Here is a 12,372-nt window from a genome sequence, read left to right as displayed (position 1 = left end):
AATACCGCGGCGCACTTGCCTTGGGCGTACTGCTGTTTCTAGCAAGGAATTTAATGATATTCTTCTCGTGTACAAGAAAAGGTATCTTAATTAATAATAAACCCGCCATATTTATCCCCCGCAGACCGTTGTCGATCTAGTGCTTACAAAAGGGCTTTTTTCTCAGGGTGGAAAATATATTTCGATTACTTCTGTTAATTTCCAGTAGAACTGCCTCTTTCTCATACATGTTTAAAAGATCTATTCTAGGTTTGGTTGCTTGCTTAACAAGAAGAAATGTTTTAGACAAAACAAAGGCGTAAAAAGGCTTCAAAACCATCACCAAGTATGCATTTACATTAATTTTAAAAGCTATACTCTTTTATGTTTAAGTGCTTCATGCTGTAGAAACCAGCGAGTCATATTTTAATGCGGAATCATTAGGTCTTACGCAATAGCCCGTCAAAAGCTCTTTTGACAAAATAAAGATAAAACTCATTGGAATGATTAATTAAGGTCGGCTTTGAGATGTTTTAAATTACTTGAATCAAAACATTCCCACCAAACAAATAATTACAAATGGTTGGACATTAATTTGTAGCTTCGAATTTCAGCCTGAATTTTACCTCGACTTTATTAGATGCTGTTTGTGATATTTCCGCTAGGACAGTACGAATCCTTATTGTTTCTTAATTCTCGTTTATTGCAGTGATGCTAAATCTTGTCCTAGGTTTCCGAACTGCTCGGTAAAGAATTTAAACCACCATCGTAACAAACAACGGCTCCTCGGGCTGGTTTTTAACGATACCTCAGCAACTGACGCAATAAAGCCCTATGGCTTAAGCATTTCAAAAGTTACCTTAAATGAGACGAATAACAAGAGGATTTCTCCATATCAAGTCGATTATTTTAGTACAATCAAACTATTGGCGTTAGCGGGTGGTCCACGAAAATTAAAAATCTTAGGAATAAAATGACTCTGGAAATGCGTAATTATTTTTATCCGTCATTTCCATCATGGGCTCATTTTCAATTAAAATTCTTTAAGAAACTGGCAAGGGGTTCCCGTAGAAATTCAATTTCTCCATTCTTTTTTCATATCATTAGGTACAAAGCGCCTGATTTGGATATTCAGTTCTATTTCCAAAAAAATTTGAGCCACTAACAACAAACTAATTAACAATTGTTGTGAGTTTTATAATTTTTGCCAGCTTTGAATTTAACTCTCATCTAGTGTAGGGTGTTGACAGCTAAACTGTTCTGCTTAAACACAAGAATATTAATTCCTTTCGCAGTTGAGTCAGTAGACGACATTTTGGCTAGACGTACAAATTTCCTCCTGGTGGTCTTTGCCGCAAAATCTAGCTCAGGTCTGTGATTCGGGAGAATCGCTTTTGTTCGGTTTTCCTTCAACCGCGCGTTATTGTGTTCCTCTAGTTTGTTCTTGCAAGATCTTGATGTGTTAAGCTTTAGACTGCTGTTTTGATAGGAAAAGTCGCCGGTAATCGATGCGAAAGATGAAGATTTGAAAGCTTTTAGTCCATAGGTCAAAGTCGGTTTTTGATTGGTTAATAGTGCGGTCCATTGTATTTAAATATTGATTTACGATGTAAAACAAACCTTGGGGCCTTAATAAATTAACTAGAGTACTTCTGGAGCCTGTACCGTAATCTAGTATATATTCTGCACGCTCAGATGTCATTTAAGGGTGTAATTTAATCGATGGTATAATTCAGGCTCTGGGAGCGATAACCCTCTTCTTATAACAACGGCAGAAAGGCCAGCAATCGGCCATGTTATGTTTCAAATGCAAATGTGTGTAAATTACATGGAGACTCGGCCAAACAGGTGGCCAGCCAGCGCGAGTGATGATGAATGTAACCTATGCGTTGTGAGTTGAGCCGAGCGGCACTTTCATTTCAAGTGATTTTTTTGATTGAGAAAATGGCCGTGCACAGCTGAGATATCCGCTCCATGCAGACGGACCAAACTCGAACGATGCTCGAGCCAGGACTGGGAATTGCGCGGGCGAAATCCGAGTCCAACTTCGAAGACTCATTGCCAGCGCGCGTCCTAGCGAAGGACCGGGTTATTATCAACGTAGGCGGCTATCGCCACGAAACGTACTTAAGCACGCTTAGGGTTGTACCGGATTCAAGGCTAGCCTGGATCGCGGAAAATGCTTCTAAACAAGCCGAGTACGATCCGGAAAACAACGAGTACTTTTTTGACCGCCACCCTGGGGTCTTCGCCAGCATTATCAATTACTATCGGACCGGCAAACTTCATACTCCTAGTGATGTGTGCGGACCACTGTTTGAGGAAGAGCTGGCGTTTTGGGGGATAGACGAGCTTCAAATGGAGCCGTGTTGCTGGAGTAATTATACCCAGCATCGAGATGCACAAGCGACACTGAAGGCATTCGAAGGATTGCAAAAAAGCGTCGAGGAATCTGAAAATGAAGCCAGCGCGTTCAAAGTTCGACACAAGGAATCTTCAAGAACGAAATGGAAGAAAGAAATTTGGGCCATGTTGGAGCAGCCATATTCTTCAAAATACGCGCAGGTTTGGAATCTACATTATTTTACCTTATTTCTTTTTTCATTTCACTGCTAAAGGCAAATTAAATAATAATAATAACAACAAAAATTTTGATGTTTATAAAAGCAATTTTACTCAGCAAGTTTCTTGTGAAGGTATCGCGATTTTTTTTCCGCTTTTACTTCAACCAGGGCAGGCGACTAATTTACATGTAATAGATCGAATTTAATACTTTTTGTTTTTTTTCTTTTTTCAAATTTAGGACGGAAGTGAGATGTAGTTGCACAACCGTCGTCAGTTTCTACCGTTTGAGTGCGAAATCGTGATTTTAGTTGTTCCGGCTAAATCGATAAGAGTCGGAGCTTGTGCCTAAAGACGGAATTTCGTTTGCTTTTCGGTTTTCATTTTGCACGTTTCTGCGCGTATGCAAATTAAAAAATCGAGCTGGCATTTTGACTTGTCAAGTGGATGTGTTTTGAAACTACAGCTAAAATACTTGTGGGAGTGCGTATCGGTTTACCACTCAAAACAATTTTTTTTATTTTTAAGCATTTAAATTGAAAGTCATCTTAACGCAGACTACGTCAAATTAAACGTAAATTTGCTTCCAACTTGTGTAGAGGTCACATATCTCACTGCAGAACCCAAGCCTCGAAGCGATGGTGTTGTTTGATGTTATTTATATTTAAAAATTCGTCAACATTGTTGTCTGTGTATGTAGAATCGCGTTCTGAGTTTTAAGCGCGTTTCGCTGTCAGAAAACATGTCAACACAATGGCCTACTGTTAAAAATGATGACATGAAACCCGATGGCTATAGCAACATGGCAGTTATAAGAAAATTCTCTCATTATTAATTATGGTAAATAACTGTTTGCATCAGCTTGCGAAATATCATCTTGTAGACGATTTCTTCTTCATCAATAAATATTATTATCTCTACTTGCTTTTCATTCGATATTTTGAAAACGGGCTCTTAAGATCGAACCAACAACAGCTCAACACCAATATTTCTAGAAATGTGCATTTTAATTTTGCGTCGAAACAATTTTGATACAATATATGTTTTGGCTCCGATAAACAATAGCCAAACCGTCTACTGCGGGAACAACAAAATACATTCTAAAAGTCTAAAAAGGGCATACTTCCTATTACACGACATATAACAGTTAAGTTCGACCCCTTCTTCATATTTACTGTTAACTATCTAATGAAAGCAATGATAGAATACTCCTTTGAATCGATCGACCCCTATCATTTGAAAATACCTAAATGGACTCATTTCACTGTTATGGTTCATATAAATTAAATCTACAGTCGAGTTTGCAAGGATTTTTCTCGAAACCAGGAAGTATCGTTGAAGGTAAAATTATGCAGTATCAAAAAAGAAATTGCATTGATTCGCTCGCGAGTTCAAGGCCATCTGTAAATTTTCAGTGCATTTCAGGGGAAAGAAATGAGGAACCGTTTTCATCAGCCTTCAGCGAAACATAATTTTAATATGTATTCAGGTGAAATAAAGAATCGCCTTGGGTCTTGCTCTAAAGTAGATCCGTGTCAAATTGTTTACTTAATAATCAAAAACATACCTGTCCACGAGTTTAATACTTTTTTCGCGATCTTGAGCTTTTTATATATATAAAACGCATTTGACAGAGTCACTGGTATGTCCATGACTCCAACAACAAAATGTTCTTTTTCATAGTTTATTTTCCTTGTCCACGCGAAAACTTTCTTATTGGTGCAAAAGACGTATTGGCTGTTATCCCTGGCACGAAATTGCAATCAACGAACATATAGCAAAACTACTTACAGCCGACACTTATTATTAATGTTTTAAGAGAAAGCAAAGTATTGAAACCTGTGTTGCGGTCCATGTTTGTGTTAACGCGACAAATTTCGATGCATCCCATGTAAATATTATTTTTCTTACACCATTTTATATATGCCATGAACTGCGATCATCCCTCGAAGTGCTATTACTCGCTCTATCCGACGATATTACATAAAAAAAGCTGCGGAGTTCAAACGCTTTACCGCTTTCAAAACAAACAATTTCAGTGTCTGTCGTGGAGTCGTACAATACATCTTGCACATTATTTTAGATATAAGGGTACCGTTATGTATTTTTATTTTTCGTATTCCAAGTATCTCAGAGTGAAAGAAATCGCAATCGTTTTTGCTGTTATATTTAGCGTTAGACAGTAACAGTCGAATCTGTTAAACATGCATGTATGCTGATTTCGTGCAATGTTATTTGCAACAAACCTTCATCTGCCAATTTGTTTACTCTCTATGCTAAATTTGCCTTGCGAGCTTATTTCAGTACAATCAGTATGCTGTTTTCGTACAATGTTATTTACAACAAACCTTCATCATGCGAGCTTATTTCAGTACAATCAATTTAAACGACTGACCGGTGAAATTAACAGAATGTTACCTTTCAAGTCTCATATATGTGATATTAACACTAATGTACGAAGAATAATATTTGACAAACTTGTGTTTGAAGTAGTATATGTATTATTGATACACTTTTTTTTTTCTAAGAATATATGATTTATAAGAAAATCGAGGCTAAAATGTTTGACATTTTTTATAAGAAATTTTATAAAAATATCGAAGATTTTAAGAATATTTAAAAAAAACCTGAGGCTGAGATTTTGAAAAGAACATAATTTTTTGTGTTGAAAATTTGTAAATACAATACAATTATATGTTTCTAACTAAAACAATGGAATTCTTCCTTTCTCTTAACGGTGAAACCAGCCAAAAAGCACCAAAATCTGTACTGGTCGTATGTTCGATGCTAAAAACATTTCTGCAAGAAGTTATGTACGTCATATCAGGCCTCTTTGCCTACAGGCTGGCTCCAAATGCTTTTTAAAACACTGTCTAGACACCTCATACATTCGAAAACAGAAATGTCATACGCTGTAATCTAAGAATATTCACAAGAATATATCAGGTCAGCCTGAAATCGGCAGAAAAATAAGAATATTCAGCCTCGGCGGAAAAAAACAATATTCTTATAACAAAAAAGTGTATGCGCAGCGAATGTAATTGAAGCAAAGGCTGTTAGCAATTCAAGTACTTTAACAGATCTCGAATGCAGTAGCACAGGAAATGAACCACAACTAGCTGCCTGCTGTAGTGTATTATTCATGGGCACCAGCTGAGTACGAAATATGGTCACACGAATCCCCAGTCTTGACACCTTTGTCTTGTATTAAATTAAAACCGAAAGCTTTATAACCGTGTTGAACCATTCAATACGTGTCTATTTGCAATATTGTTACTAACGCTCTTTGACACGAAGGCAGAAGGTAGTGTTTTGTCGAACGTGCGCCATTTTCGATAACGTGTCTTGAGTGAAAAAGAAAGGAATATAAATTTGAGGTTCGCATTATATACAGATTATGCTTAACTTTGTTTTCCACAAAATATTCCAAGAAAGGTAGTTTGGTTTAATGCGACTGAAAAGAAAAAGATTATTCCTGCATACAACGTGGCTTTGTTGTCAAGCCCGTGGCAATTACACAAATTGACTGCAGCCAAAATTTGGCCTTGATTATAATTGTTACAATAGATGGGCCAGATGACAAAAGCTACTAAGCAGTTCAACTATAATATTGGAAGTCTTTGAAATAGTCTTCTTGCCCGCGGAAAAAAGAAAAAGTACATATCTTCGTATTATAGGGCTACAAAAACCTCTATGTGGTTGATTTTAGCCCGGGGCCATCTATTTAACAATCTGATAGCGACACTGACTTTTAATTACGACAATAGTCTTTGTAATTTGTAATTTAAATTACAGACACAAAAGTGACGAAGTTGAACGAGTGTAGCCTTTTTGGCGGCAGGCCGCATACGGTTTTTACTGACTCAGCCAAAATCATGAATTCGCTTGTTCTTCAACGTGCTCTATACAAACAGAATGAACGCAAATTTATAGTAACCAAGATTAAGATAAACCAGCTGGGAGCGGCTAAATTTAATTCAACCTATATCAATCGTGGTTCAGGTTATCTATTTTTCCCGCCTTTGGCACCCGTCACACGTTGGATATTTTTGCTTCGACTGGGGATTGGCTCGTTTGGCGTTATAGAGCGTTTTCACATGACGTTACGGCAGCCATATTGGTTGTGTTCCAAAACAATGAAACGGCGACCATGCTGGTGTACCAAACCAATCCTGTGGGAGTTGAACTCTTTCCTTATGTACCTTTTGTTTCAATAAATATGCATGTGTGCTGGCCACGTAAGTGAAACGCTATATTAGTGATGTACAACGCCCTTCTATTTGATTTAGACTTGCATCAACTGTTTTAACAAAGTTGCAACCCGTGAAAACAGTCCGCTAAGGAATATTAATTAAATGTGTCATTCGCCGTGTACCACGATTTTGGCGCGTGGCTCTTCGGAAGAAAACATTCGACTAAGTGTGTGTTTCTAATAAAGTCATTTTTCTCAAAGTAGACGACGGAGAGGAGAGAAAAAGTGTTTCACCAATTCTGACGTGAACATTACTTTCAAAAGTATGAGAAAACTTGGCTCAAAATTAGCAAAAAGTCCGTTCCATTTCCCACGGGAGGAAACTCCAAGAATTACATGCTAATGAGATGAGAGCCCGGGGAGATACTCCAGAACGTTTTATGTTACGTGGAGGCTCCGCACCGAGGTTCAGCCCCTTGTCCTTTTGTACTCCTTTCGTAAACCTTTTACTGGAAAACGGGTACCTCTTTCACATACCTACTTAAGAAAACTGCACCCTTCGAATGAAGTTAATGAACAACATTACCGGGGAACATCGAGCATTACCAGAAGAGATGTTAACCAGAAAAACAAGTGTTATTTTTTCAGTTCATCTTGTGGCCGGAGTCAAGATATTCCGATTGCCCAACCCTTTTCTATACCTCAACTTGTGAAATCCCTAGGAAAGGTAACCCCTTTTGGGCGGAGCCTCCCCGATAGGCCATTACAGGGGGCATCCCCGGGGGGATGAGAGCACACCGAGATCTGCACAGACCAGCATTACATCTCTACTCTCTCTTTTTTTTTTTTCAGATGTTTGCTATGGTGTCATTGATTGTCATAGTCTTATCAGTGCTCACATTTTGCCTGGAATCAATTGAAGACCTGAGTGAGGACTACAAGTCTTTGTTCGAAGGCATGGAATATTTCTACCTGGTGTGGTTTTCAGCCGACTTTCTGGCCAGGCTTTGCACATGCCCTTCACTGCCCGAATTTTTTAAAACATTTATGACATGGGTCGACATAACATCAGTGGTTCCCCTTTACGTCAACTTGTCAAATACAGTGACAGGCACTCTAACCTTTCTGTTCGTTCTCCGACTGATCAGGATTTTCCGGTTATTCAGGTTTTTCCGGACCATGAGTGGCATGCAAGTGATTGGACATACCTTGAGAGCCAGTGCACGGGAGTTATTTCTCCTGGTCCTTATCCTCTTGATTCCCATGGTCATTTTCTCGACGTTGGTTTTCTACGCAGAAAAGGTGAGAAAAGTTGACATTTCACCCCGTTTCACCAAGATCTGCGATATTCCCAACTCTATTTATGACCTGACCAAATATTCGATACCCTATTTATGACCTAACCATTAAATTAAAACCCTGTTTCAGAACTGCGTCATAATAAGTTCCCTAAAAAGCTCAGACCAATGTTAAATCACCGTAAACATAATTTTTGAAGGGCTTTTGTTGATTTGATAATAATGAAAAAGTGGCTTCTTCTTAAAAACATACCCATATCAAGGTTAGAGTGCAAAAACCATACCCTATTTATGACCAAAATGGCCAAAATAGGCTAAGATCGATACCCTATTTATGACCAAAACGGCTGAAAAATCATACCCTTTGGGGCCGTACATACCTATATAGCTCATATAAGGGAGTACCCCACCCCCCGAGTGTACAAGGCGGCTTTACCTTTTTAATCTGTGGATGAAACCCTAGTGTGTGACCATTCAAATGAAAGCTTTGAGCAGTAGTTTCATGTGGTACTGTTTATTATACTATACAAGGTGGTTCTAGCTTTTAAGTTTTGTGGATGAAATCTTAGTGTGTGACCATTCAAATGAAAGCTACTATTTACCATAATGGAACAGTTTACTATGAAGTAATATACGGCCCTAACCTTTCAGTTATGTTTGTGGAGGAAATCCTGGTGAGCGGCCATTTATTTGAAAACCATTGAGAAGTACTTTCAAAAGCCATCAAAGTTTGGTTTTATTATTTGGTTGTATTTTTTTTTTTTCTGCAGACTCTAAAGCCACCATCGGATTCAGATTTTGACAGCATCCCAGAAGCCTTTTGGTGGGCTGTAATCACCATGACGACAGTAGGCTATGGTGATACGTATCCTAAGTCCCTTCTTGGAAGGATTCTTGGCGCAATTTGCGCATGCGTAGGGGTGCTCATCGTAGCACTTCCTGTGTCTGTGATTGGCAGCAACTTCACTTTGTTTTATTCTCATGCGCAAGCGCAGTTGAAACTGCCTAAAAAGAAGCGCACGCCGATTTTACTTGGTGCTGCAGGCGCTCTCGTGTCAGAGTCGACTTTGTACAACAACGAAGGAAACTCGGACAGTTCAGAGGCAGTCAGTAATCCGAGTCCACGCGACGAAACCTTGCCTCTGCCGCGAAAGAGTCTTCGGAATCCGTCGATAACTCCTCGCTGTCGCTCGACTCGTAGGGAAGCGGTGCTGCCACCCTCCACTTTGCCTCGGCTAGAGTCGGACACCTCCGATGTGGAACATGCTTCCAATGTGAAGAAGAGCGCAGAGGAGTTATTTTCGTCTCCACCTACGGACAGTGCAATGGACATATCCAGTGGCCTCCGAGGAGCCAGTGACGTCATGTTGCATATAACGGCTCCCTCGCACCGCCGAATGGCAATTTCTCCCGCACCCACCCCTCCGGGAAAGAGACAGAGTCAGCGCAAGAGGAGGCGAGGCGGGAGTAAACGTCTAGCTAACCGTGGAAACGGCGATGTATCGTCACACGAGAAAGAGAGAGACAGTTATTATACGACAACCGACGGGGATAGCGCGGGGGAGAGTGGAATCCCTGGGAAATCTCAAAGTGAAACCTCGCCACAGGAAGGATACGGTGGAACGCACGAATCGTCAAATGAATCAAACACATCAGAACACAAAAATAACGAGGGTAGAAGAGCTGTCCTTTCGGACGAAAAAACGGAAGATGAAATGCGGCCGCTGCGTGACCCTGGTGACGGCCGTGACTCCGGTCACGCTCATGTTAATTTACGAGGAGTAACGTTTGACTCTAGCAAAGACTACAATGACGATGAAAAGGAACAAGAAAGACAAGACAATAAAATAGAACCTGCACCGCCGTGGAGATCATCAGAAAACTTAAACGAAGAGAAAAATCCAAACAAACTTTCGGCTGAGCCTCGGGTTCGGTCTAGAAGCGAACTCGCGTCCAGTGACACTCCGCCAGGCAAGAGACGAAACGCGATTGGCGGAAACAGAGGTATTACGTCATTGCCAATATCGCCTCTGGTGAGATCGGAAGAAAAGGTACACAGGCCACCAGCAAATGGATCTTTTGATGATTTAAAGGGTAGAAAATGTATAGACAGTGCAAGGAATTCGCAATATGCAGATAACAATTCTCCCCAAGAATTGAAACATTTGCAGCATTCTACGCCTTCACAGAGCAATAACGTGTTGGAATCTGAAGGCAGGGATGATATGCTTAGGTCGGCAATTAGAGGACATAAAAGAGACAACATTCAAAATATGACCCGTGTATGATCCTAGCTCGGACACACAAGGAGAAGAGAGGTGGTGGGAGAGGTGTCTGATGAATGGCAGACCCATTTCATCGCCCGTTCTATATAGAGATCACTTCTTTTTTAATATAAAGAAATACCCGGACACATTGTGCAATGTTTGAATTATGCCTTCCTGAAATTGCCCCAAAACCCTTCTAAGAAAAATTCCGCGCAAAGTTTCAGCTATAGAGCGGTTTTTCACCTGACTTCATAGCAACAATAATGGTGTTTCAAAACAATGCAACAGGGGCCTTGTTGGCGTACCAAACTAATCCTGTGGAAGTTGAACTCTTTTCTTAGGTGAACACTTCTTTTGTTCCAATAAATGTGCATGTGTCCTGGCCACGTGAGTGAAAACGCTCTATTGATTGATGTGCGTAACAATTTTGACGCGAGTCAATCGTTGCAACATTCACGTGGATTCTGAGGCAGTGTCAAAAATATCAGCAATGTTCTGCCCACTTATCAAAGCAAGACGACTGTTTGCCACCTTTTTAAGAGCAAACATTCTAATTGTCTGCAGAACATTTTCTCGGCTGCTTGATCCAGCTACCATCGCAATTTTGGCTTTGTAATATTGCACGCCGCGCGTGGGCAACGTGCCAAATGCTGCCCTGTGAGGCACTTGCATAATTTTGCAGTGTCTGGGCATGGTTAATGGCATGGTTTGCTTCTTTGATGTTTACCGGGCTTCTTAGCCATTTTCCTCTAGGTACTATGGTCTGGACCATTTGCTATTAAACCGATGTTACTTTTTTCTATTTCTGAAGATAAATTTTGAATCTGGGTTATGTTATACTGCTATACAAAGGAAATTTAATTTAATGCGACCATGAAAGATAGTAAATTTTAAGTTCCGTGAATGTCAGGAACGTGGGACAAATAGTAATAAGAGCCCGTCAGTTGTACAAGTTTTACCTTTGTTCCACATTCGTGCCATGATGAGACAATAAATAAAACAAATAAATAAATTCGTATCGTTACATTTACCTTTCACTCTCCCAGCCGCCTCTCCATGTAGTTGGTAATGTATATATATGTGTGAGGCTGAGGATAAAAACTACAATTTTCTAAGTTCAAAACTTTTCAAGAGAGATAACTAGGTTCGAGTAGAAACATTTCCATGCTAATGACGCAGCCTTACAGAGATGCGAGACTCCATCTGATTGGCTGTTACCTGCGCGGGAAAATTCAAAACCAAGAAACAGCCAATCACAGACGCTACACGGAAGTTTAAGCACCAGTCACTCTAACTAGGCTAAGTTAAAAATTATCATCGAGGCATGGTAGCAGCTTTTATAATACAATTTGATGTTTTTGGCGGAAAAGAGAGTTAGCTAAGAATGTTCACAACCATTGGACATCTGACAAAAATATCCAGTGTGCCTCTTGTCATTGGTGTAGAATTTTTCCATTTTCTGTCTGGCATTTTTTTTTGGGGGGGGGGGGGGGCAAATGTGAGCTCAGTTAAAGTTAAATGCCAAATTTCTCTTGAGCGGATAAAACTATTGAGCTCGTAAAGATGGTCACTAATGTTGTTTTTTTAGCAATTTTAGTATTTCACAAGTTACTCTATAATTGACATATTTTTAAGCTTTCTCAGTCTTTGGCGAGAATTTTTGCCTGACGACTGAATACCAAATTATTTTAAGGTAAGAACTCATTTTCTTGAACGCATAACAATTAATTTTTTCTAAATTGTGTTGATTGCAGATTGTTTGCAGGACGTTTTTTAATTAGTTCTTAATTAGTTCTTCATGTCACTCCGAGACAGATCCGAACCTGAAGGGTTTTTTTTTTAATCTGAAGCTAAGGTTACTGAGCAAATGATTTCCAGATGGTGGGAATATAACCAGAGTTATCTTCAAGTGCGCATGCGTGCGCTATCCCAGGTTTGGAGAATAATTAACGTAAAGTGCAGCGAGGAAGGGCATTTCTCCCCACCCCCCACCCCCTTCTGACTGCGCGCACTTGAGAGACGTGTTACTCGGCCCGAAGACTTCCAAATGTTTTATAACGGGCATAGAAGCACG

The 12,372-nt window shown here is 39.8% G+C and overlaps 1 protein-coding gene across 1 annotated transcript; it reads left to right on the top strand.

Annotated features, from left to right (window-relative positions):
* The first annotated feature begins 1,644 nt into the window (after positions 1-1,644).
* Positions 1,645-11,310, top strand: LOC110062261 (uncharacterized). The gene is made up of 3 exons (XM_020769135.2): positions 1,645-2,544; positions 7,586-8,035; positions 8,802-11,310. The coding sequence occupies exons 1-3, from the start codon at positions 1,954-1,956 to the stop codon at positions 10,317-10,319; spliced, it is 2,559 nt and encodes an 852-aa protein (XP_020624794.1). The 5' UTR covers positions 1,645-1,953; the 3' UTR covers positions 10,320-11,310.
* Positions 11,311-12,372: the final 1,062 nt, after the last annotated feature.

This window comes from Orbicella faveolata, unplaced genomic scaffold (genome assembly GCF_042242905.1).
Source record: "Orbicella faveolata isolate gen_17 unplaced genomic scaffold, um_ofav_v1 contig_14, whole genome shotgun sequence".
In the NCBI taxonomy this organism is placed as follows: domain Eukaryota; kingdom Metazoa; phylum Cnidaria; class Anthozoa; order Scleractinia; family Merulinidae; genus Orbicella; species Orbicella faveolata.
Note: the sequence above shows the minus strand (reverse complement) of the source record. Positions and strands in the feature narration are given on the sequence as shown.